This window comes from Zootoca vivipara, chromosome 11, assembly GCF_963506605.1.
Source record: "Zootoca vivipara chromosome 11, rZooViv1.1, whole genome shotgun sequence".
Classification (NCBI taxonomy): Eukaryota; Metazoa; Chordata; class Lepidosauria; order Squamata; family Lacertidae; genus Zootoca; species Zootoca vivipara.
In genome coordinates, this window is record NC_083286.1 from 35773489 (window position 1) to 35800908 (window position 27420).

The 27420-nt window shown below is 41.4% G+C and overlaps 2 protein-coding genes across 6 annotated transcripts in view; one reads left to right on the forward strand and one right to left on the reverse strand.

Annotated features, from left to right (window-relative positions):
• Positions 1-20405, forward strand: part of PDE8B (phosphodiesterase 8B) — a 49183-nt gene extending 28778 nt beyond the window's left edge. For all 5 annotated transcript variants that reach the window (XM_060280245.1, XM_060280241.1, XM_060280243.1 and 2 more), the window contains exons 7-22: positions 2171-2249; positions 2518-2658; positions 3042-3130; positions 4478-4538; positions 4946-4997; positions 5438-5515; positions 5933-6009; positions 8375-8539; positions 9127-9172; positions 10623-10761; positions 11823-12021; positions 12938-13155; positions 13973-14102; positions 15076-15243; positions 16498-16627; positions 17655-20405. In XM_060280245.1, coding sequence (XP_060136228.1) covers positions 2171-2249; positions 2518-2658; positions 3042-3130; positions 4478-4538; positions 4946-4997; positions 5438-5515; positions 5933-6009; positions 8375-8539; positions 9127-9172; positions 10623-10761; positions 11823-12021; positions 12938-13155; positions 13973-14102; positions 15076-15243; positions 16498-16627; positions 17655-17776 — 1894 coding nt within the window. In that variant the 3' untranslated portion in view covers positions 17777-20405. The remainder of the gene's footprint in view (positions 1-2170; positions 2250-2517; positions 2659-3041; positions 3131-4477; positions 4539-4945; positions 4998-5437; positions 5516-5932; positions 6010-8374; positions 8540-9126; positions 9173-10622; positions 10762-11822; positions 12022-12937; positions 13156-13972; positions 14103-15075; positions 15244-16497; positions 16628-17654) is intronic.
• The window catches only part of WDR41 (WD repeat domain 41), a 31674-nt gene continuing 19492 nt past the window's right edge, over positions 15239-27420 (reverse strand). Inside the window, exons 11-14 of the mRNA XM_035099865.2 lie at positions 22771-22859; positions 22153-22286; positions 21060-21237; positions 15239-16099 (exon numbers count right to left, since the gene is read on the reverse strand). Of these exons, the coding sequence (XP_034955756.1) occupies positions 21085-21237; positions 22153-22286; positions 22771-22859 (376 nt within the window). The 3' untranslated portion in view covers positions 15239-16099; positions 21060-21084. The remainder of the gene's footprint in view (positions 16100-21059; positions 21238-22152; positions 22287-22770; positions 22860-27420) is intronic.

Here is a 27420-nt window from a genome sequence, read left to right on the forward strand (position 1 = left end):
GTACCCCTGCATCTCCCCCAGAAAAAAAACACTTTCAGGCCCATACACACGCACACAGTAGTTTTTCACGTACTCAAAGCTAGAACTGTAGAACTATCATTGTCCTCCTGCACATACTGTATTTTTCCATGTATAAGAATAAGATGCCCCCATGTATAAGACTACCGTTATTTTTTTGAACCCAAAATTAAGAAAACTAAACCCTAAAATAGAAGTGAAAATCTGGATGATCTGCGGTGGCAAGTTTATCTTTTGGGGGGCAATTGCCTTCAAAGTTTTCAGCATGAGGTGCATGCATTGCACCGTGGTGCAGAAGCAAAGGCAGCAGCTGGGGCACCACATGCTCCCCCTCGGTGGCATTTCTCGGTGGCTGCTGCTGCGGGGAAGCAAGGGGAAGGAGGCTCCCAAGCAGGATACTGAGGAAGAACTCAGGGAAGGCAGCGCCAACTCTGCGCCGGGCCATGCCATCAAGCAAACTGAGCTGAGGAAGGTGGTGAGCGGGCTGGGAGCAGGGTGGGAGTTTGAGAGGGGAAGAGGGGGAAAGGGAAAGAAGGGCAGGGAGAGGTAGCTGAGGCAGCTCTCGGCAGCAGTGGTGGCAGCTGCTTTTGCTCCTGTGGTCGAGCCAGCAGGGGCTTCAGGAGGCGAGCCAGTCGCCAGCATGCAGCCCGGAGGGGGAGGAGAAAGGGAGGACGGCAGCAGGAGGGTCCGCCTCAGCCTGCCCAAGCCAAAATCCTGGACATATGCTTAAATATTAAAAAAATTCCCCTGGATGCCCATGTTCCGTGTATAAGATGACCCCCATTTTTTTACTTTTTTATCTTTTTTAAAAAAGCAAATAACTTTGTCTTATACATGGAAAAAATATGGTAGTTCCAGGAATTGGGAAGTGCAGACCAAATAATGAACCATCCATCAGGAGTAAGTGCTGTTTGGGGCTTGCACAGGGACTCAGCTCCTAGTCACTTGCCTCAGTCAGACTCCTTATTTCTTAAATTCCAAGTATTCATCTCCTGCTGTCTTCCATTGGGCTGTAGTTTTTCGCAATCAGAATATGTTCACCTAAGTAGAGCATTTTGTATATAGTTGGTATCACTATAAGAAGCAAACATTTCTTTCATTTTTCTCCTTTCGGGTTCCCCCCCCCATCTTCTGTTCTTCCACATGGCTTCAGGGAACTTATACCCACCCACTATCTGAGTTTTAAGGTGTTGACCAGATGGAACAATTCCCACTCTTCTTCCTCTGCATTTTGTCCTGGGGGGGGGTGTCTGCCGCTCCCCACCTCAGAGTCAATTCTGGAGGGGGGGGCACACAGTGGGAAGAGAGGAGGGAAAGTCCTGTTGCCTAAGCAGAAGAACTTGTGCAGGGCTTCCACTAACACGATTCATTATGTCAATCCCACCCGAAGTGTATACAAATGTGTACCCTCTTTTGCAAGTGGAGCTGAGGTTCCAATCTACATATAGGCAGTGACCATTTAAGGCACGTCCAATATGTGTGTGGTTGCATGTGCACGTACTATGCCGAACCTGGAAGTGACCAAAAAATGTCACAAAAATGGGTGGGGCAGAGTGTTTACAAGGTTTTCCAATGGTGTTTCAAATGTGATTTCACTTCAACATACATTGCCTCAGAACATAACCCCTGCATAAATGAGGAAAGTGTACTGGGTCCAGAAAAGTCAAGGGCCTACCCAATAAATCAAAATAAATTTGATCCCTTTGTGATACTAGACATCCTCTCAGCAAGCACACATTCCCCATTGTAACGGGAATGAGGGAGTCATGGGGGTGACTTACAGAGGAGTATTGCTTATCCCCTCCTTCACTTGAAAATCTTCCCCTCTTCCCATTTCCCCTCACTTAAGCTTATTCATTACTCTGGAGCATTTACACAGAGAGAATAAAAGGCAGGAGAAATGCAGGCAACTGGCATTTTCTTTGCAATATCTACACTGTGAATACATTACATATTACCTTACATTACTCTCCATGGATGTATTGTAGAAAAATACATTGAAAATCCTGTTAGAAATGAAAACATACAAATGCAATAGATCTTGCAATGTTTATAAAATCTTTTTTTGTGTGTGTTCAGTTCGTGCGCTGATGTAATTCTGACCTGTTACACTTGCAGATATTAATAGTGTATAATAACTTGTTAATTGCAGGGCTTGCAATTCAGTGTTCACAGCACTGGAACACTGTCATGAAGCCATAGAAATAACTAGCGAAGATCATGTAATTCAGGTATGGAAAAGGCACGTTTTTCTTCCTCTTCAGAAACCTGTGTATCGATATATCAGTCGATTGAACACCACTGGCTTCTGTGGTTGTATGTAGAAGTTTGTGCTATATCCCTCCTTTCCTTCTTAAATATCTGTTGGGGGAGGGGGTTCTACAATGGAAACGTATCTAACAGTATTCGTACTGGGAACTGAATATAGCGTAGGCATGATGAATCCATCTTTAAGTTCACGCTTTCCTTGGTTGCTCACATGATTTCCTTTTTTTACAGTATGTCAATCCAGCCTTTGAACGGATGATGGGCTATCAAAAGGGAGAGCTAATAGGAAAGGAACTCACTGAGCTTCCAAAAAGTGACAAAAACCGTGTGGACCTGCTGGACACGATCAACACTTGTATAAAAAAAGGAAAGGTAGGTGACTAGCTAAATTCTACCTCCTGCCTCCTTAAACTGAACAGTCCTTTGAGATCATTTTCCTCTGTTTGTAAATTACAAATCTAGGACACCTAACTTTTTTGGAGAGGGTAACCCTGTAACAAAAATGTAAGAGGGAAAGAATTGTGTGCGCGCATGCATAAAATATGCTTTTGTGCAGAGTTTATTGCCATATGGAGATTCTGGGATGATGGATTCTCTTGCTTGTAGCTTGCTGTCAGTGCATCTATGATTCTCTCACGTAAAAGGTGTCTGAGAGTGTGGTGTCACAAAATGCTACCAGCTTAGAAATGTTTATTTTAAGAAATGGGTTTGTGATCAGAGCTTCCTAGAATGTTGTTTTCACTCAACTTGTTTAGGAATGGCAAGGAGTTTATTATGCACGGAGGAAATCAGGAGACAGTATCCAACAGCATGTGAAGATAACCCCTGTAACTGGCCAAGGAGGGTAAGTTTGTTAATTAAAAGTGCACTCTGTTGTAATGGTTTTCTCTGTTATACATACGTATATAAATACAGTAGATGGAATCAGGTTATGTATGACTGTGAATATATACACATACATGCATAATTATATTTCTATAAAATATAATAATTCCATATAATAGTCCCATGTTTCTTAGCACAGGTCTGGGCTTTAAAGCTCTGTGTCTGAGTGTGTATTTCTTCTCTCTCAGTGCTTTCCCTAGGAAAACCTGCGTTTCACCGCCAAATCAGAGTAAATGGCAATTAGGTTTTCTGCGGATTGGACCTAGTTTTATGTGTTTGATTCCCCTGAATCTCTGTTCTATATGCTGGGTTTTTTGTTTGCTTGTTTTAGGATGTGTCTTTTAACAATATTAAAATAATAATTGTACACCGCTTGTATAAATGCTTTCAGATAAAATAAAGTCCCTGTCTCCCTCCCACCAGCTGCTAATCCTCAACTGTACTTCACCTGTGACTCTTACCAAATGCTTGTGCCATTGCCAAGGCACAAGCCTTGTATTACCTGGATTACCTGAGAGTCAAGCTACATGTGATGTGGAAATTCCATGACTGGAACACCCATTTTCTTTTTCTGTTATGAAAAACAGCCTTGGGGTTAGGAGCAAATAGTTGAAATAGGGGCAAATAGTTGAATTCCCCCATGCATCTCTGATTCAAACTACTCTCCATACGTTTTCATAGAAAAAGCTGTGAGGAGTTTCAGGCTGCAATCTTGTGCACCTTTACTAAAGAGTAAGTTCCCCTGAATTTAGGAGAGCTACTCACATAGGATTCCACTGCTAGTCATGGAATTCCCATGTTGCACATAGTTAGACTCATAGTTGTCCTTAAATAAGGTCTCATCTCTCAGTCTCATACTTTAAAAAGCGAACATAATTGACCTATTCTGTAGGATGAGATCAATAAACAAGTGACAATAATAATTATAGGATATTTTTTACATTTTCAAAACAAAATGATTGAAAACAAAGTAATTTTATGCAATCTGTATAATTATAATTAGTCAACAGCATCGTATGACTGAATATTGTCCTGGTACTTATCATTCCAAAACATCACAGATTAAAAAAATCACTCTAAAAATGTTTCCGTTATTCATCATTTGCTCTTCTGCAATATGTTAATTTAGACATTAGATTTTCTCAAACCTTTCTGACAGTGATGGAGTAGTTAATTAACAGGTTTCTTTTAATTAATCAGATCTGAATTTTTGATTTAAAGTAAATGGTAACAATTTAATCACCAGTTGTGCCAAAACTATTTTAACTAGTAACAGTGCTTTTGTTGTTTTTGTTAATATCGGTAGGAAAATCCGTCATTTTGTATCTATCAAGAAGCTATGTTGCACCAATGACAGCAACAAACAGGTACTGTGTTTTCTTTGTAGTATACAACCTCATTGCTTGATATCATCCCATAGTAATAACTGTTTCTCTTCACACAGCCAGTACATTATGTAATATTTAAAATACGAGTGCCAAAACATACTATCTGGAAGACTACACCAGGTAGCATGCAAGTTTATTTGACCAAGCAAAATGACTGGGCAAGATTTTGGGGAGAGAATTATGCAGTCTTTCAAGGTACACAGAATATCATGTAGCAGAATTTGGTCCTAGGGAAAGCTTAATTGTTTACAGGTGTAAATAGAGTTGTCAGAGGAAAAGGAAGCACACACTTGCATACTACAAGGTTGTCTGTGCAGCTAAGGTTTAGCCAAAATCAGAAGTTTATGTGTCTATTTGCTTTTCTTTCTTTTTTCACATGACACCAGACCTACAAGACCCATCGTGATGAAAAGTGTGCAGGAGACCAGTTTCAGTCAGGTTAGAGAATAATCTTTCTTCAAATGGCATTGTTTTATAACCATCTAAATTCTCTCAGTGGTGTGTATGTATATATATTTAAGTACATACCATCAGGTATCTAGCACAACTGGTACTTTCCCCCCTGAGGGCTTTCCTAGAATTATGCCTGCAGATTATGCCTTCTGCCATGTTGGATGGTAGATGCAAAGAGATGCCTATCTCTCAACAGATTTGCAGGTAGAGAATGTAATCCATTATGGATTGAAATATGCTTTACATGATGGTCCAAGGGCAAAATTATTGAGAAACCTTTTGGCTAGCATAACAACCTGCTCTGATCAAGAAAATATTTTTTCTTAAATATCTTTATCCGTAAATGAGAAATTAGTTAAAACAAGTGTGTGTGTGTGAAAATAAATTCTGGCCACTTTTAAAATACCTTCCTGTAATATTTCTAGACTCTCACTCCTTCAGATGCAAGAACAGGAGAAAAGAATCTATTGATGTCAAATCAATAACTTCTCGAAGCAGTGATGGTAAGGACACCAATGTGTGGAGAATATTTCTAGCAGTTCAGGATCCTGGATTAGATTGCTGCTGCTGCTACTGCCACTGTTCATTTTTGAAGATTTGAGAGAGAGGCACTTCATTTGTCTTCAAGGTTTTTGTTAAAAGTAGCTCCCTATTGTCTGGGCTATTGAGCAAAAATAATAGAAAGCAGGAAAATTTAGAACAATGGGAAGTATTTAGGGGCCAAGGTATCTCCATCTCTTACTGACAAATAATTTATTACTCTCTAAGAACATATGATGGGACTGTAGCTTCTTTATTTTATTACATTTATATCCTGCCTTTCTTTCATCATGGAACTCTACATAGACCCACACGTCTAAAATAATGCAATGTATGAGGATGTAGATTTTTACTTTTGTTTGTTTTCTGTTTAATGGCAGCCCCAAGTTTACAGAATCGTCGGTATTCATCAATGGCAAGAATCCACTCCATGACGATAGAAGCCCCAATCACAAAGGTAAGAGTCAACAACTTTCTGTTAAAATTTCACACACATCAACAATCCGGACGGATACAGCAAGGCTTGTCAAGGCATTCAGATAACTTATGATGTGCTCAGCTGACACAGTACGTTTCACATCACCCCAATGACCTGGTTTGCATATAACACTAAGCCAAACCATGGCTAAATGTGAGCATGAAAATGTGCATGTAAGTAAAGGTAAAGGGACCCCTGACCATTGGGTCCAGTCGTGACCGACTCTGGGGTTGCGGCGCTCATCTCACGTTTTTGGCTGAGGTAGCCAGCATACAGCTTCCAGGTCATGTGGCCAGCATGACAAAGCCGCTTCTGGCAAACCAGAGCAGCACACGGAAACGCTGTTTATCTTCCCGCTGTAGCGGTACCTATTTATCTACTTGCACTTTGACGTGCTTTCAAACTGCTAGGTTGGCAGGAGCTGGGACCGAGCAATGGGAGCTCACCCTGTCGCGGGGATTCAAATCGCCGACCTTCTGATCAGCAAGCCCTAGGATCTGTGGTTTAACCCACAGCGCCACCTGTGTGCATGTACTCTCAGTTAAAATCATAACTGCTTCACTCCCCCTCCAGTTATCCAGCTTTTACGCTACCTGGAATTATGTCATGGTTTGGCCTGGCATTATATTGCTGTAGGCAAACTATGAGTTGTAGCCACTATTTGTTCTTCGCTTACTACTCATGGTTTGTATTGGATACACAAACCAGGAGCATGAGTTCGGACATAACACTACATGCATTCTGGACCAATAACTATGTAGTTTCTACTGTAGCAGATAAATAAAAGGTGCGGCAAATTAAAGCCAAGCTAATTTTAAGATGTTGCTTATCAAACACATGAATGGAGATCGTGCTATTTATTCATTCAGATGCCTCCAATAACTTATTGTAAACATGTCCTTGTAAACTCATAAGAAATGGACCAAGCATCTTTTTTTCTCAAATAGTAACTAATACTTTATCTTTATGAACTATTATTACATAATAGAACTGCCCAACTTGAATCCGTAATCAGCTAAGTGTGCACTCCTGTACATGTTTACTTAGAAGCAAGTACCATTGAGTTCAGTAGGGTTTTCTCCCAGGAAAGTAGGAATTGGATTACAGGCACAAACTTTAATTGCTTACTGAGTGATGCCAATTTTAATCATGTAGGCAAGATGTTTTCAACCAGTGTGCCGTGGCACCCTCCGGTGCCTTGAAAGATAATAATGTTATAATTTATTACTTATACCCTGCCCATCTGGCCAGGCCTCCCCATCCACTCCGGGCAGCTTCCAACAGAATATTAAAAACACAATAAAACATCAAACATTAAAAACTTCCCTAAACAGGGCTCTTTAGATGTCTTCTAAAAGTCAGATAATTGTTTATTTCTTTGACATCTGGTGAGAGGGCATTCCACAGGGCGGGTGCCACTACTGAGAAGGCCCTCTGCCTAGTTCCCCATAACCTCACCAACACTTTGAATTGTGCTCGGAAACATACTAGTCACCAGTCTACCTGCTGCATTCTGGATTAATTGTAGTTTCTGGGTCACCTTCAAAGGTAGCCCCACGTAGAGTGCATTGCAGTAGTCCAAATGGTCAGGGGTGCCATGGGCAACACTGGCCTCTGTCCCTTTTTTCTCCCCTCCTCTGATGCCCTCTTATGTCTCTGCCTCCCAAAGGCTTGTACGTATAGCTGTTTATTGCAGCAGCCCAGGATATAAGCTTCGCAGGCAAATGGTGCCTCTGGCAGGCACCTCTCTTTGGGGCCAGGGGGGGGGCACTCCCTGGAGGACTCACAAGGAGAGGGGAGAGAAGCTGAGGGAACACTCCACAAGGGAAGGTGTTCAAAAAAGGGTGAGAAGCTGCCAGCTCTGCAGGCAAGGAGTGACATAACTGGGTTCCTGAGTCCCATAGTGGTGCCGCAGAAAGAATGTAGTTAAGGGAGCCGTGGACTCAAAAAGATTGAAAACCTCTGATGTAGGCAAATTGTAATCAGTTGTTAATGGTAGATTTGTTACTGTTTAGTATCTATTTTGCACTCATTGTAACAGCTTGAAAATATAAAATACAGTCTGTCCCTTTAACAGTAAGTGATAGCTTTTGCTTGTAAGTTTTAAATTATGATACTACTTTTAATATTCTCAAAAAGGCGCCCACCGTATATTGAATTTTTAGCAATATACAGCTGTACATTAATCTAAATGGTAATTAGTTAATCATTTAAATAAGCTTATTAATCAACGGCTTTATTCATCTGCTGTTCCTTTTACATCCTAATTCCTTAATGGTTTCATGTAGACTAAAAATGAGCAATAGCTCTGTTATGTTTTTCCTTTCTGTTTGTAACCCCGTAGGTCATTAATATAATCAATTCCGCTCAAGAAAACAGCCCTGTAACTGTAGCAGAGGCCTTGGATCGGGTTTTGGAAATCTTACGGACAACAGAACTTTACTCTCCTCAGTTAGGTACCAAAGATGAGGATCCTCACACTAGTGATCTTGTTGGAGGTCTGATGACTGTGAGTAAGAAGACACATATCTAGCAACCAATTCCACTCACTGTTGTGGGATGTTTCAGCTGAGCTGATGTTCTAAGCAAAATTCCCGTGGTTTCTCAATTGCCTCATTACATTGATAGTACTACAAACCATAACATTCCAGTCTTCTGTTGCTGGTGCTTGTTGTGGGAAACACTGTTAAGATTTATGTAAGCAGCATATGGAACGGACAGTAGGAGGAATATATTGAACTTTGCCCTGGTTCACCAAAGCGGATCTTTGTGGATACAGAAAATTGCCTCTGTAAACTGCTCCAGATAAGCAGCCATGAAGGAGGATAGCATGCAGCTTTAATGTCAGATTGAATTCTCAGTGGTGTTGCAGGTTTTATAGTGTATTTATTTAAGCAAGCATTCACACATTCATTATATGTGCTTTTCTAATTATTTGGAGCATAATTTATATTGTTTAGTGCATAAACTTAATGATACCCTAATCCTAATCTTCTCTAACCTTTTGTGGCTTGATCTTTTAAGAGCGCACCCTTCTTTTTCCCTTTGTTTGTGGAATCCGACAGTGTGCAAATATTTTTTTTTGTTTTATTTCAGGATGGCTTGAGAAGGCTGTCAGGAAATGAGTATGTATTTACCAAAAGTAAGTTCCCATGTCCAACTCTCTTTAACGCATGCCTGTTTTATTTGTTGCTATTGTTGCAAAGCAATTAAGTCTTGCTGAAAATCACTGGTGCAGAGAATCCTTCAAACACACAATAAAAGGTCCAGTTCTTACACAGGAGTTAAGACAATCATTTACCCTTCCTTACCATCAGAACTCATTATTGACAATAAAGACAGTGAAAACACACTTTTTTGCTGTAATATGGGAAATGACCTTAAACTGGTTTGTCTGTAATCACACACAAGACCATTTCAGACCTTATATTTACATAGAACAGTCTTCAGTTTAATTTTAGTTTGTTGGTAAATTAATTCTCACGGAGTAACCTTGATTCAGTAAGGAATATCTATGTATGGAAGATGTTGAGGCTTATCTTGGTGGGTATATCCAGCTGTGTCATATGTTCAACTTGACCCCATTGAACTGGCTCATTGCATCTTCTTGATGGGCTTATACAGTGGTGCCTCACTTAACGAATGCCCTGCTTAACTAAATTTCCGCTTAACGAAAGGATTTTTCGGCGGAGGTTGCCTCGCTAGACGAATTCGTTTTATGAAAAATTCGTCTAGCGAATCGCGGTTTCCCATAGGAATGCATTGAAATTCAATTAATGCGTTCCTATGGGCAAAAAACAATTTCAAAAAAAAATTCAATGCATTCCTATGGGATTCACTAGACGAATTTTTCGTTATAAGAAAAGACCCGTGGAACGAATTAAATTCGTCTAGCGAGGCACCACTGTACATCCCCACTCAGGGTCACCAGTTGTTACATGTGATTTGCTGCTTGCAACTACAGGTGTATCAGGACCAAAGAAGACAGTGGTGGAAAACACAATATGGGCAATAGCAGTGTGTTAAAACACAGAATTGCCCCAGTCACATAGAAAGAGGGTGCCTGGGCAAAAAAACTGAGGGGAGGTAAACTACAGGTGAGGGGAGTGGCCTACCACCATGCATGCCACCTTTGCATACGCACCTCCCCACTCCACCTCAGGGCAGTTCCATTTACACACACATGAGATTGTAGCCTCTGGATTGGATCCTGATATAGTTATGCTTAGATTAGACCCATTGAAATCAAAGAAACACAACTAACAAGTCCCACTGATTTCAATTACTAAGCCTGGATTCATCCCGTCGTGTCTACCTTGGTCCAAATACTTAATTTCTACTAAGGATTCTTCAGTGTGGGGTAGTGGTCAGAGTGGTGGACTAGGATGTGGGAGACCAGAGTTCAAATCCCCACTTGGGCATGAAACTCATTGGGTAGCCGTGGGCCAATCGCTGCCCCTCTGCCTAACCTATATGGTTGTTATGTGGATTAACTGAGGAGGAAGAGGAGAACTATGTGCCCCACCTTGAGCTCCTTAGAGGAAAAGACAAAATGTAATTGAAATAAATAAATAAATTTATCATTTGGACAGCTACCACCAACCAGAGCCATGGTCACCTCTCTGTGCCAATTACTATCAATGACGTTCCACCCTGTATTGCACGCTTACTGGATAACGAAGAGAGCTGGGACTTCAACATTTTTGAACTGGAAGCTGTTACAAATAAAAGGCAAGCCTTCTCTCTGCATGTGTTAGATAGAGGTATAGAAGTGGAAGGTGAAGGGTGTTGCTAAACAAGCTGTGGCACAAATTAAGCTTGTGTCATCTATGACTTACTTAGTTGTATCTGCCTGTCTCTGGCAGAGGCAGATGTTGATACAGGAAGCCAGGAGTAACTTGTGCTTCCCCTTTCTGTGCTTCCTGGTGGATGTGTGGAGTGGGCATGATTCCCAAAGCTGCCAGAATAATACCCTTTTTATTTTTTGTTACATGTGTTATGGTTAGTTTAGCAAGAGCAGGACAGAACTATATGCAGCTCCATCCTTTCTGTCTTGGGACTCCCTTCAAGAGCTACTACATAGTGCCACCAATTCTTTCTTTCTTTCTTTCTTTCTTTCTTTCTTTCTTTCTTTCTTTCTCTCTTTCTCTCTTTCTCTCTTTCTCTCTTTCTCTCTCCCTCTCCCTCTTCACTTCCCATTGGAATTAAGCTTAAGAACATGCAACTGCATGTTAAATCTTTTATGCCCCTATGACCCCTTGCCTCTCCAAGCCAGAATACATTAAATATAGTTTGCAGTGTTTAACCTTTTCCCCTCAGCCCTCCTAAAATGCCCCTCAGCTGCTGTTTGGCACAGAAAAGAAACTGCCATTGACATCGATGACAGCTTCTCACCTGTGCCAAACAGCAGCTGAGAGAGGGAGCTCTTCATTAGAACTACAGCACTGGAAGATAGTGTTAACCCTTCATGCCTTTGCACCATGGTCCTGTTCCTAATTGCCCCCATGTGGCTGCTGTTTTTTTTAAAAAGAACTGCACAATGCCAAGCCGTGCATTTCACGTCATGTAATTTGGCTCTTCCTTCCTTCCATTCCTTCCTTTTATATAAGTCTCCCCACTGTCAAAATGCTGATTGTCAACTTCACATGGCAAGCAAGCACACACAGGGATAGTGGGGAAATGTATGCAGTAAATGGAAGCTGCTGCTAACCAAAGTCTGCAAGAGCAAGAAGACTGATAACGAGTGCCTTTCCTGCCTTGTTTTACCATCTCCCTTTCCAATTATGTTCCAGGCCGCTGGTTTACCTGGGTCTGAAAACTTTTGCCCGCTTTGGTGTCTGCGAGTTTTTAAACTGTCCCGAAGCCACACTGCGAGCCTGGTTCCAGGTGATAGAAGCCAACTACCACTCCTCCAATTCCTATCATAACTCCACTCATGCAGCCGATGTCTTGCATGCCACAGCTTTCTTTCTGGGGAAAGAGAGAGTTAAGGTACAATTTCTGCTGAGATTTCCTATACTCAAGTTCAACAAGTTATGACCATGTGTTTCCATAGTTTTATTTGAAGTCCCTCACTGAGTTGCTTACTGAGAGTACAGTTATACAATCTTTTTTATATGGAAAAATGTCACTATGTGGTGGCATCACCCAATCATTTTTCTATGGTTATTAATACTTATAAATCAGCAGTGGGGAACCTCTGGCCATGAGCCTAATTAGACACACCGGACTTCCCCATTTTGGCCAAGCCATGTCCTACACTTGATGTCATATATGAGGTGTGGGGCATGTAATGAGGGGGCTGGAGCAAAAGCGAGTTTGCAGCTGATAATCAGGGACACGGGGCACACAAAGCATTGACAATCAACTAATGGTCAGTGCTTACATAGCTTTATTCATAACGCTATACAAAAACAGATTACTTGACATTGTTGTGATGTCAGGTGATTTGACAGGTGGAAGGAATAAGGATCTGGTCTGCTGGCCAGATCCCAACCCCCAGCTCTGTTGTAAATGGATCTTCAGAAGATGAAAATGAGCTACATCTATGTAGCCATTGAAACTAATGCTGCATTCCCCATAGTTATGGGTGGATTACACTGGATGGGTAAATTTCCCATCGGGAAAATTACAAGAAATTCCTGCCTCTAGATCAGGCATCCCCAAACTTTGGCCCTCCAGATGTTTTGGCCTGCAACTCCCATGATCCCTAGCTAACAGGACCAGTGGTCAGGGATGATATGAATTGTAGTCCAAAACATCTGGAGGGCCAAAGTTTGGGGATGCCTGCTCTAGATTCTACAAACTCACCCAGACTTGCATCTCAGTGACTCTACTGGTGATTATTGTTACATTTTTAGTTTGATAAATACTGTATAGGTGAACATGACTTAATTCTTTCTTGTAGGCGAGCCTTGATCATTTAGATGAAGTGGCTGCATTAATAGCTGCAACAGTTCATGATGTGGACCACCCAGGACGGACCAATTCTTTCCTGTGCAATGCAAGCAGTGAGCTCGCTGTACTCTACAATGACACGGCTGTGTTGGAAAGCCATCACACAGCTCTGGCGTTCCAGCTCACAGTAAAAGACAACAAGTGCAACATTTTCAAAAGTCTCAATAGGTTAGCTTCCTCACAGTTCTCTGTTTTGAGTACATGAAGATACATTTTCTTGTGGTTGTGTGCGAGATTTGCCTCCCCCCCCCCAAAAAAAATCTGTTTATAGATGGATGTCTGAAATTTTGTGTCAACAATCACATCAGTGCTCCAAAATGCAGAGGGTTGGTGTATATGAGATTGCTAGCATTCATCAGCATATTTCCAAAACTTGGGTTTTTCTTTTCTTTTACACACATTAACAACATTTATCTGCTATAGTCAGCCTTCTCATGGGAATGTTGCCTTTCTCCAAATTTTGGACATTTATTGTAACATACATATAGTTTTTAAAAAAACACAACACAACCCAAGCACCTCTATCCTCCATATGTGTGCAGTGTGTACCAATTATATTTCAAGTTGAAGTGTTATGAAAATGTATTTCTTCTCCAGAAATTTGGGTATTTGGTATTTTTTAGGGAAAATAGTAGGGCCTGTACTTTGGGATTACATAGATGGATACTTACTCACTTTGTATGAATATGTGAAAGTGATTACAAGGGACGTATTCATAATGTGGATTCTGTGGCTGTATTGTTAAATGTGAATTTGCAGGCGTGATATCATACCTGGGAAACAGTGAATGTCTGCAGATGGTGAGCCACACTACTGCTTTGCTGAGATTCCTCTTTTTTAAAAGTATTTGATAACTTTCTTTAGAGCAATTTTAACCCACTCCTGCTCTGTTTCCTTTTATAATCCTTTCTCTTAAACTTTCCTGCTTCCTGTGGGGATCCAAATGTTCGGAGTTCTTAAACACTCCTCTTTCCCCTTTTTCCAGAAATCATTATCGAACGCTTCGTCAGGCAATTATCGACATGGTATTGGCAACAGAAATGACAAAGCATTTTGAGCATGTGAACAAGTTTGTGAACAGCATCACCAAGCCCATGTCCTCAGAAGAAGCACAGGTATTTTAAGTAGATGTATATTATGTGCATTTCTGTGGCACTTTCTTTTCATACTACCAGAATTCATACATCCACAACCAGGATCTGTATTTTATGCTACTAGGTGCAAACAATATCCAGGGTGCTCAATCTCATATTCGGCAGTGTGCATTTTTTTTCTCTTCCGCTGATGGAAAGCACCTCTCAGCAAAACAGGGAGGAGGCAATTTTTGGTGATTCTTCCTCCCCCTCCTCTCTCTCATGCCCTCTTAATATGTGTTCTGGAGTTCTGTGGGTGGGGCAGACAGAGGTTGAGCATAGCTGCCAAGTTATCCCTTTTTTAAAGGGAAATTCCCTTATGCTGAATAGGCTTCCTCGTGAGAAAAGGGAAAACTTGGCAGCTATGAGGTTGAGTGATGTGTGCAGGGGGGATATGAATCACGGAATTTTTCTCCCTTCCTCTGTTCATTTGACATAAGTCATTCATCAGTAGAGGGGAAGTAAAGGGGATATTGCCCATAATTTAAGGAAATGTCCTAATGAATAAAACAGCCAACATGGCTCCTATGGGCTCCAGTGTGCCTTTCAATACCTAAATATCTTTTTGAAAATCCACACTGTACAAGAGACTGTGCACAAGAGAAATTTATAATGGCAGTTATCTTGTGTAATGACGCCCATGACACTCTCAAAATTTCAGAGCCCAAAGTATGACTTTGCATCATACCAAATTTTTATTTATACTAATTGGATTGCACAAACCAAATGTCACATAATGCACCGCACTGTCATACAATAAATCCACATCTGTACGATATAATAAAAGGGACATATAACACAGTAGGCTCTCTTGTACTGCTTCCTAAAACTATCTGATTTGTGCAGGGTTGTTACTTATATTAAGGTGTAGCTTTAAAGCGTTATGATAGTGTTTTCATAGCAGTTGTGAGCAGTTATGCTAACCCCCACTTTTAACTATGTATCTGCATTTCAGAATGAGGGTAGTGACTGTGAATGTACAACCAATCTCAAGAACATTCCAGATAACCAGACGTTGATTAAGCGCATGATGATCAAATGTGCAGATGTTGCAAATCCATGTCGCCCTCTAGAACTGTGTATTGAATGGGCTGGGAGGATTTCAGAAGAGTATTTTGCACAGGTATGGCTTTATAATTTTTAAAACTTATCTTATAGCATGAGAAAAATAATTTTACTTCTAAAATGCTCGTGTGTTTTCAGATGACTAGAAAGCACATGCTATCTGTATTTCCCACCTCAGCTTCTACCATCAATAATAGCTTCATATGCCATGATAGAATTCATTAAGTACAATTGATCAAACTGTTTAAGCTAGCAGATGCTAAGCAAGTGCACACTCTCTTAAAAATTATACTGGAGTGATTCAGAAGCACTTTGAACATTGCAGCAAAAAAAAGGGCAAATATTTGAAAATTCTGCTGAAACTCAATCTTTGATTAGAATGTGTTATGCAACTGGAAAAAAATGCATGAAAATAATGAAATCAGACTTGGATGACTGATGCAGTCAAAGAATCTTGAATTGCAAAATCTGTTATGTGAAGTGCTATTGTGGGGTGGGGGTGGGGGTGGCCTGGGTAAATTATTTGAACAGCCAGGAAAAGCAATGCAGTGCACTGACAAGTAGAGAAAACGGAAGGAACCAATTTGTGAATTGATACTTTACTTATTTTTTATTGAAGGCATTTACATACCACTTAATCATTATCATTTCTAAGCAGTGTACATGAGACTTTATAGCCTGGATAAGGCGGCACTGATGCAACAGGATGTAAATATTTTTGAGTGAGAGTGAAGTTCTCCATGCCTCTACAACATCAAAGCTGCTTCCTGGTGTACAGCTATTCCCTAGTCCAGTGCTTCAATCAGCCACCTTTGAAGCAAATCATTCTGGAACTGCATCTGCTCACCTTGCCCTGTCCAACTGGCTTTAGCAGTTGAGGCTGGGTGTTCATTCTTTTCCTCTGGCTCATTTTCCTGTATGGGAACAGCAGCAGCAAAATTCTAAATTGGACTTATCGAGATATTATTATTTCGATTTGTACCCTCCTTTTCTACACACATGTGCCCACAGCAACTCATGTGCACATGATGTGCAAAATGCCTGTTCATTTTCTGGGATAGTTTGAAGCAGAAACTAATCTACAGGTCCCATGGATTTTTCTCTCTCTCATAAATTTGGGGATAGCAGTTCTTTGCTCCTGCTCCAGGTAGAATATTTTTAATTGCAACTGCAAGTATGGTTTGTTTTCCTGAGCTATTGCTCTGTACTGTTGTTAAGATCATATATAATATACACACATTCCCCCCTCCCAAATTTTTATAATCTTTGCTTTGGCTGCACAATTTGACTACAATTATTTTGTTTTCTACAGACAGATGAAGAAAAGAGACAGGGTCTGCCAGTTGTTATGCCAGTTTTTGATCGAAAAACATGTAGCATCCCCAAGTCTCAGATATCCTTCATTGATTACTTCATAATGGACATGTTTGATGCTTGGGATGGTGAGAAGTTGCATTTTCTTTTTTCTCTGTGGAAGAACAATTTTCTTACTGTTTCACCCCAAAGGTGGTAGGATATAAAAATCTAAATCCATATGGCCAGGGACTGTGCATCACAGAATAAGCCCAAGATCTGGGTTACCCAGCACCCATGGGGAATCTGTGCTAGTGCAAACAGCACAACCTCTCAGGCTGGGGTGCTTGGAAATTGCACACTGCTGGTAAATGTGTACTTCTTAATGGTGAATGCAGGTGAAAAAGAGCCTCCTCTAATGTACTGATTTTAGGGATTACTATGTTTTATGGTAGCTCAGTAAGGACAATAATATTGCTTTGGATTATTTTTCAGTAATTTTTAAATGGTTGCTGTTCTGAAATAAATAGAAACTATATTCTACAGTAGGCATCCCCAAACTGCGGCCCTCCAAATGTTTTGGTCTACAACTCCCATGATCCCTAGCTAACAGGACCAGTGGTCAGGGATGATTGGAATTGTAGTCCAAAACATCTGGAGGGCCGAAATTTGGGGATGCCTGTTCTACAGCAACTGTTTGAGCGCAGAGCACAATTTTATTTTCCAGTTTCCTAACTAATGATCTAATTATGTAGCCCAAATGACACTGTCATGGGAAAATCCGTTTGCAGGAAACAGCCCAATGAAAACTGAACATGCTCAGCTGCTGCAGATGATGATGATGCAGAAATGGAAACTTGAGGGGTGTGTGCATGCTGAGTAACCTGGAAAACAGCATGCCTGATTGACTGGCACCCTAAACAGGAGCATATTCCATGCTGCAGCATTTTGTTGCAGGTTCTATTTGTGATTTTGGAGAAAGTTAGCCACTAATAAAATTAGGTATCATTTTTTGTATATACTATTCTTTGTTTAGTACCAGTAGTTAACCAAATTATTCAGTACAAAGGCTGAAGACTATTCACTATGAGAACGCTTCCCTGAAGTTGACACTATGTTTTTTCAGTTGTTGTTGGGCTTTGACAGTAAAGCATTTCTTGTCTCTTCCTCTCTCAGCATTTGCACATCTACCTGTTCTGATGCAACACTTGGCAAATAACTACAAACACTGGAAAACACTAGATGAGCTGAAGTGTAGGAGCCTCCGGCTTCCTTCAGAGAACAATAATGGAAGCTGAAGGGAGGATATGGAACATCATAGCCTACCACTCACACTGTGAACCACTTACTGGTATGAACCCAAGAGGGGGCAATTTCCTTCACAATGAAGTAACCAACTGGGCAGCATGGAGAAGACTATTGTTTCTCAATTTTAAATTGTTCTAAATTCTACACAACTTAGTTTTTTTATATATAAAAATGGTAATCGAGAAACCAATATATGCTTTATAGAGCTATTCTCTTTTTGTGGCACAATGGATCCTTTTAAATGTAATTTTATATAAAAAATTGTTATAATTTGTCAAATTATATGATTGGTGTAAGTTGTTTGCAGGCCAGGATCAATTATACACATGAACTCCATGTAAGAGGGCAGAATTCTACAAAAAGCTAGCTTCTCTGGAATAACTATCAATAACATTTGATAGACATAACCATTTTGGGAAAGCCTGGTTTACAGCAAAGATCCTTTATGTGAAACGTAACCCAAGAACCCAAAAACAAAAAGAAATTGGAGAAAGAAATTTGACAGCAAATTCAACTGTCCTTTCTTAGGGAAAATAATTATTTTAATAGCAAAGTTATTAAATTAACTTCAGTTAACTCACTATCAACATTGTTCTCTTTTGTATATGGTACAATTTCTGTGATCTAAACCTGTCTGTGCATACTGCTTCCCTCCTTAAGCTGGCTTCCCTGCGGACTTAAATGTTAGGAGGCCATTTGCATGCACAATAGGAATGCAGCCACAGAAAAAGCTCCATTACTAAAGTTGCACAGTAATGTGGGGACTCTACACACTGTGGTTTCTAGATACACAAGGAGACCTGGGAGCTGCTTTACTTATTAAACCAATTTTGTATAAAATTTTAGTAGGCAGTAATTAAGCCCAGGAATTTGAGCCAATCTGCAGTCTTCTCTGCCTTCTAAACAGGTGACAGTGAGCCATATTGTGAAAGTCCATACAAGCAACTAAAGTCAGGGACTGGCACTTGTTGCATCTGTTGCTTCAATAGCACAATCATGCTTTGTGATGTTGTACAGTTCCAGTTTTACATCTGCCTGCTAGAATAGGGAGCAGAGTGTGTCAGATGCTTATTTACATGAGCCATAAGGAAAAGAAACCCTGCTTAGATAGATATGCACACCCACAAGCCATATTCAAAAAGGTCTCCAGAATCTACACTTGTGCAGAGGCATCCTATTATCTTTCTATGAGAAGGGAAATGGCTGCTCGTACACTGTATTTCCCTCATAGAGGACAGGAAAGCCCCTGTGCCTTTATAGCGTCCTGGATTGCAGCCATAGTAGTTACTCTTAAGACAGCGACCTTAATATCAAGGACCCAAGGCGATGTATACGCTAAATATAGTCTATAACGTTAAGAACAGAACAAAAACACAAGGTTCAGGTTGTATTGCTATTTGATGAAAGCTGCTTCAAGAGCCCCAGTTAAGAATGATGTATTTTTTAAAAAATAAAAAAGTATATAGACCTAATAAGATTCATTTTTAAATTTTGGATAGGGAGGTCTTCTTGGGCAAGCCCCATAAAAATGGATGGAAGTTGCATTCTTACCTACCTACCATTCATTTCACTAGGGCTGCTGTAGGAGTGAATCCTAGTGAGTTCTGCTATTTTCCAGAGTACTATGGAAAATGGTTTCAAGTTTCAGGATACCCCTCTGGAGTGAACACTTTAAATAATTTTTAAGTATACAACTGACAGGCAGAGAATTGGATGCTCTTTTTATTTATTTCTCTTTCCTTATTATTTTCTCTCCTTTCATTTATTATTTTTATCTTTCTGTTACTTTTTATTTCCCTTTTCTGCTTTACTCCTGCTTTGTTTTTATTTTATGTCCTCTAGTCTGGGTCAGTGAGGGGATTATGTGCGGATGAAGGTGGAGGATGGCAGGTGAAAGTCCCTGTGTGACAGGCAGGGAAGATCTCCCAGGGTGGGAGAAAATCAGGAAGCTTTCAGGTGAGACAAGGATTGAGATCTGCCTTTGAGAGAGGAATTCACATTTTTCCTCCTCTTTTTCTGTTTTTGTACTGTAGTATGAAAAGCCTTAATAAAATCTTATCAAAAGAAATAATATGATTTATAGTTTTTGACCAGTAGTTTGTGTACTGACTTAGACAATCATCGAATTGGCTATCAGTGACACAAAGTCCTTCAAATTAGTCAACTATTACTTAACACTGCACATTACAAGAGACTCTTCTAATGCTGAAATGCATATGATCTGATATAAAGTATTACACTGCCCTCCCAAAAGGGAAACAAAAAACTTTGGCCATCTCCATATTTTTGTGCCGAGTCCAAGGAGGAAAACCAGGTGAAGTAAACAATAGTGTTACTACTGATGAAAAATGATTGTAGCTTACATAATGTGCCAACATTTTTTCAATGTTTTGTATCAAGTTATGTAAAATACTGTAAAACATTCATATACTTTCCATGCAGAGAAATGTATAGAAGCTATATTTTTGTTAGAACTCTAACAGCACCTAACTTCTGTTGCTATGTATAATAATGCTACATTGTGTTGTTTAAAGAATGGTGTGTTCACTGCAGTATTCATAAGTTCCATTATGTACTAATAGCGAAGCCTATATCTGATTAAATTTTAATTCAATTTTATTCACGCAGCCTTAGCTGCAGTTCTGTTACAGTTAAATGTGTGTGCCTTCCCTTCGTATTCTCATTCAATCCAATTTTTTCATCATCAGCAGAATACACAGTAATTGAGACATATGCAACAAAAATCCTGGGGTTCAAGGTATATAACTTACAAATAGACAAAATGCACCAGTGTAAGACTACATTATCGAAGAAGCTCATCTCATTCAATGCCTCCCTCAAAGCAGTTTTAGTACCTTTTTGTTTGGGCATGCCCCTATTGATTGCATGTTTTCTGTTAATACATGAGTCAACTTACATTTGACAAACTATCCCTACAGTTCTAGACAACCCTTTCAGAATCCACTGGTAAGAGGGGCCTCTCCCAAAGTTATCAGTCCACTTTAGTTCAATCCTACAAGATGCTATGTAAGTTAGCTGTTGATATAAAGGAGTGGTTTCTATGAGGGTAAGGTTAGCTCTGTCTACACCTCACAGTCCACCAACTTTGGCGGTGTCATAGAGGAAAACATGGCAGTCTTGTGGGTTAATAGTTCCTCAATGCTGATTAAAGTGTTTTTAAAAAGGTTCTAGAAAAAAATACACAAAAGATGTTTTTTTTAAAAAAAAATACTTAACTTTAAATAGCTTATTTCCATTATTCATATTCCATACCTTTATCCCATATATTTACGTCCTTTTAGATCCTAAGCTGCAAATCTTCACTTTGTTCTAACTTGTGAAATAACAGTAAGCTGCGCAGTCTCGACTCTCGTTCTCCATCTTTCCACAAAATAACGAGGTGATCAGCAGAGCATGTTGCCAGGCCATGTTCACTGAAGTACAGGAACATCTGCAACAAAAACTGTATCATCAATACAATATACTCAACTATAAGCATTTTTCATCAACATTCACAAAATAAAGTCAAATAAAGTAACACACTTGCCCAAAATGGTAATGCCTCAAGAAAATAAAAGCAACCTGGTTAGGCTCAAGTATCTGGGAGACATCAAAAGATATAATCATAAAATAAGCCAAACAGAACTAGAGCAGCAGGAAGTATGGAGCCAATTTTGTGCTCCCTAAAACAAATTAAAGAAGTGAGAGTTTAAAACCAGGACCCAATGAACTATTTTAGGAATGTTCAAGGGCCGGGCACACCTAGCAGTTTTAAACTCTTTAAAAAACAAAACAGAATAACATTATGCTTGCTTCTGAAAGTTACCTCAATTAGAAGCAGTTTTTATGAACAAGCCCAACTTTGGGGCATGTTGAGCAAGATGCATGATTCATATTACATGCCAAAATACTGGTGCAAACAGGACAAATACATGACTATAGTTGCAGTTCTATACACACTTACCCAGGGATAAGCCTCATAGAATTAAGTGGGACTGACTTCAGGAAGTATTTTCATATGTAGGAAGGACAATGTTGAATGAAGGTAGTTTGCTATTTCTAGTTCCTCTAGTTTATTAGAACTATTAACTAACACATACCACTCAAAGTATGAGGCACCTGAGAGTCAAGGTAAGTTTTCTTCCCTGGTTTGTGTCATAATAGAACACAAAAAGAACACAATAAATGCCTTCTAGGCTTAGACTTCAATTCTCACAGACTACTGTACTTGCACGTCTCAAGATCCAATTAGGGAAGAAGCTCTGACTCCTTATACAGTCTCAAATAAATCTAGTCCCTATGTAGATGTTTAAGAGAAATAACGCTTAAAGTTACAGGAACAATGGCATCAATAATTCCAACAAACCTGAACAGCTAAAGAGTGCCCAATCAAATCCCCAATGAGATCCAAGGAGAAGACAGTGGTGCTCTCTGGTGGCTTTTTAGCTGTATGACTGGCTTGTTTACTTGTCCTTCCAAATCCCCACATACTGAAAAAACCTGGAAAATAGACAGTTGGTTGAAGTAAATGAGTTTCCTGCAGGTTTTTTTTTCTTCATCAGGTTTCTTTTTCTTCATTCATTTGCTTCCTGCCAAAATCCAGGCATTCAAACCAAGCAGTCGACCAAACTCCATGAACTTATCAAAAGGGCCATGGGATGTTTTGTTACAAGCTCGTGGTTGTCAAATGATGGCCCTTAAGCTAACCAAGGCGTATAAAATGGGGTGCTGTTTACCTAAATATCTTTGGGGAACATATTTTAGGAACTCAATGGTCATTATCTTACAAGCTTCTATATGAGAACAGCTGTATAGAAATGGCTACATGTACATTCACATTAAAATGTCTCTCTTGCTTTCTGAGCAACTTTCACACAAATTTAGCAGTGTAACTAAATAGCATTTTAATTTTCTGCAGCCCAGGTCACTCTACTGGCGTTCTATCTCAGATGTTATGTAAACAATCCTCATTCTGGATACAGACCTGAAGGAACGGGTTCAGCTGTAAGCTGCTGTTTTTCTCGTAATTCCCATATGCGAACACTGCCATCTTCTGAACAGGAGATTATTCGCCTGTAAACCAAATGTGACTTACTAATTACTGGGGTGTCATGCAGAACCACATTAGCAGAATTTCACAAAACCAAGACTCTGTAATTGTGAGATAATGTTTAGAATTAATGTTCCCACTGGGCCTGCTTTCTGAAGGATACCTTGCTGAACATCAGCCCAGTTTGACAACAGAGGTGATTCTGGCAGTCCCTGTCAAAGGAGGAAGGCAGGAGATATTGCCTGTCTTGAGTGTGGAGTAAATCCATTGCCACAAAGACCCCTCTTGTCCCGGTGTTTAATAACTACATGCTGCTAGAGAGCTCTTTGGTCAGTGCTGGACTCTGGGCTCTCAAATCTCAGTGGTGCCCTGTGCAACTCTAAAATCCCTCCCACCCCCACCTCCCAACCTCCATTCTACGGCATTGTTGTGGCACCCCCTGCACCACGGCACCTAATGTTAGCGATAATGTGTTTAATGAGCATGAATGGGTTTCTTTTTGTTAATTGTACATCAGAATTTCAGTAATTGTGAGCAACAGCAATGGCTAGCACACAGTCTGTGTGTAAATATTGAGTTTTATTCCAAATAGACAAAACAAAGGCAAGTAACCACAAGAAAGACTGCAACTTCCTGCTCAAGACCACTAGTTAATCAGATGATGACTCATCTAGCTCTCTAGCGTGAGTCCACCTCCTTTTATTCCTACGCTCGAACAACGCCCTCTGCCTCTCTCTCTGTAATTGCCATTTCCTCTTATCCTGTAACCCTCCCCTCCTACGTTCCTGTAACTTTAAAGAACTAGGAACAGACTCGGACAAACTCTCTTCTGAGGTTTGAGTTATTTCTGCCATTTGCTCACCCCTCCCAGCCAGTTCCTTTATCAAAGCAAGCCTCCCTTCCAGTTCCGGGCTATCAGCCAAGTCCGACAGCTGAGCCTCATTAGTTATCGGCTCTAACCTAACATCATCCCCCCCTCTAGGGGCCTCCTCTCCTTCCTCCCGCCTCCGCACTTCCTTACTTGGGGCGTTATGAGATACCTCCCACCATTCTCCCTCTTCACTTCCCCAATAACTGCAACCCGGTTGCGACTCTTCTACTTCTTCCTCCTCTTCAAACCCACCATTCACTTCAGCTTCCCAGTCTGCCTGTTCTGCCTGCTCCTCTACCCAACCCCGGGGTTTGGGTTTATTAGGGTACCTATGGTGAAACTCTCTCTGCAGCCTAGATGCATGTATATCACTCGCATTCACCCATGAGTTCTCCTCTGGTCCGTACCCTTTCCAAGCCACCAAATACTGTACCCCCCTGCCCCTTCTACGAGAGTCCAATAGCTGAACCACTTCATATTCCGGTTCACCCTCCACCCAGATGGGCAAAGGTGGTGGCTCCTTCCTCTTCTGATACCGGTGTCTTGGCGTTACTGGCGATAAGAGTGACCGATGGAACACCGGATACATCTTCATTGAAGTCGGTAAACGTAACTTATATGAAACAGGATTTATTTGTTCCAACACTTCGAATGGCCCTACCCGTTGCGGCAGTAACTTCTTACAACGTCCCTTGCTCGGCCAATCTTTAGTGGATAGCCAAACTTGGTCCCCTACCCTTATCTCCTTGCCCACTTGCCGGTGTTTATCAGCTTCTGCCTTATACAGAGCCTTCGCTTTTTCTAGCTGTTCTCGCAGAATACTGTGCAACGCTTCCATTTCTTCTGCGAACTGTTCAGCTGCAGGCACTGCCAGTCCATCTCCCTGACCTGGAAACACCCGTGGATGTCGCCCATGGCAGGCAAAAAATGGCGTCTGCTGTGTAGAAGCATGCACAGCATTATTATAAGCAAACTCAGCCAACGCTAGTTTCCCAACCCAGTCATCCTGTTGATAATTCACGTAACAACGTAGGTACTGTTGCAACGTCGCGTTCGTCCGTTCGGCCTCTCCGTTTGTCTGAGGATGCCGAGCCGATGAGAGGCACACCTCCACCTTCAGCAATTGCATCAGTCTCCTCCAAAACTGGGAGGTAAACTGCGTTCCCCTATCAGACACAATCTTCTGCGGCAATCCATGCAATTTGAACACATGTTCTATGAAGAGTTGCGCGGTCTCCTGTGCCGACGGTAATTTCTTGCAAGGAACAAAGTGTGCCATCTTGGAGAACAGATCTACTACCACCCAAACCACTGTCTGTTTCTGCGACTCGGGCAAATCAGTGATAAAGTCCATAGCAATGCCTTCCCACGGTGCTTGTGGTGTGGGCAGTGGTTGAAGTAGCCCGGCTGGTGTTTCGCGAGGTCTTTTGGACCGTTGGCACACTTCACATGCCCGGACATACTCCTTGACCTCCTCCTGCATCCGTGGCCACCAAAAATCCCTTGATACCAGACGTTCCGTCTTCCACTGCCCAAAATGTCCTGCTGTTGGACTGTCATGGCATTGTCTCAGCACCCTCGCACGAAGCTCTCCCTCTGGCACATAGAGAGCTTCCCCCTTGTACAGCAGCCCTCCTCTCTCAGTAAACTCCTTCCCTTGGACTTCCCCCTTACGTATTGCCTTCCTCTTCTCTTGAGCGAACCCATCCTTCTGCGTTTGTTGGAGAAAGTCTGACCGTTCTAATGCCGTCATTGTTGCTAGCTGCAGTTGTTCGGGGCTCAGGATCAATCTCCGTTCTAACCCGGTCTCTATTTCGGAATACTCCGGTTTTCGGGACAATGCGTCCGCCCGCTGGTTCTGAGCACTAGACACATACTTAATCTGGAAATTGAACCTGGCAAAGAATTGCGCCCACCTAATCTGTCGTTGGTTCAATTGACGAGCCGTCTGCCAGTACTCTAGGTTTTTATGATCAGTGCGTACCTCCACCTGATGCTGCGCCCCTTCCAAGAAATGCCGCCAAGTTTGTAGAGCATCCTTTATTGCCAACAACTCTCTCTCCCATATAGTATAATTTTGTTCTGACGAGTTTAATTTCCTTGAGTGAAAGGCACATGGTCTCAGTTCCCCTTTGTCATCTTCCTGGAGAAGCACCGCCCCAATGGCTTTGTCCGAAGCATCGGTTTCCACGACCATCGGCTTGTACGGGTCTGGATGAGCCAAGTATCTTTCCTCCACAAACAAGTTCTTAAGTCTCTCAAACGCCCTTTGGGCTTCCTCAGTCCATTTAAACGCCTTTTTGCCTTTCAAACAATCTGTTATCGGTGCTGTAAGGCCTGAGTACCTTGGTATAAACTTCCGATAGTAATTGGCAAACCCCAAGAATCTTTGTACATCTTTTCGAGTCTTGGGTCTTTGCCATGACACTACTGCCTGAACCTTTGCTGGATCCATGTGCACCCCCTCTGGGGTGATTCTATAGCCTAAGAACTCCACTTCTGTTACGTGAAAGTGGCATTTCTCCAACTTAGCGTACAATCGATGTTCTCTTAGACGCTCTAACACTTCCTTCACATGTTGTACGTGTTCTTCCAGACTCTCCGAGTAGATTAATAGGTCATCTAAATAAGCAAGGACCGAACGATCCAACAAGTCGGACAACACGTAATTAATAAATGCCTGAAAGGTGGCCGTGCCCGACTGTAGTCCAAACGGCATGACAAGATATTCAAATGTGCCGTACCTGGTGTTAAAGGCCGTCTTCCATTCATCTCCCTCTCTTACTCGTATCAAATTATATGCCCCCCTCAAGTCCAGTTTTGTAAAAATTTTAGCCGACCGTAATCTTTCCAGCAAATCCCCAATTCGTGGCAACGGGTAACGACTGGGAATCATGCGCTGGTTGATCTTCCTGTAATCAACTACAAGTCTTTTCTCAGAAGTGTTCTTCTTATCCACAAGAAAATTGGAGCTCCTCCCGGAGTCTTGGTAGGCCGTATGAAACCCCGTTCCAAATTTTTTCGCAGGAACTCCCTCAGTTCTGCCAACTCCACTTCTGACATAGCGTAGATACGGCTGGCGGGTATCTCAGCCCCTGGCACCAGATCTATTTTGCAATCGTACTGGCGATGCGGTGGTAACCGATCTGCCTCCTTCTCGCAGAATACGTCTCTAAAAGACTTATACTGTGGGGGTATTTGTCTCTCTTCCCCAGTGAGCGGACCACAGTCTGGCGTACCATTGGCCTCACCATTCTTCTCCGCCCTGATTCCCAAACAATGTAGTCGGCAATACACTGACGAAAAGGTCATCGATCTCTGGCCCCAGGAGATCATCGGATCATGACGGGATAGCCAACTCATCCCCAAAACCACGGGGTAGGAGTTCAACCTGGTGATATGGAATGCAATGACCTCTCGGTGTCCCGGCAGTTCTAGACCAATTGGCATTGTGGCCTCTGACACACAGCCAGACAGCAACACTCTACCATCAATTGTTCTAACTTCTAAAGGTTCTTCCAATGACTGTGTCTCTATTCCCAACCTGCTCACCAAGTCCATGTCTATAAAATCAGTCGAGGCTCCAGAATCAATAAGAACTTCCACACGCTCGCCCCTTCCATCTGGGAGTCGTAGCATTGCGAATGCTGTAATTACTGGTAAGATCGGTCCAGGTGGAAGCCCTTTGGGTCTCTTTTCCCCCAACCCGAGGC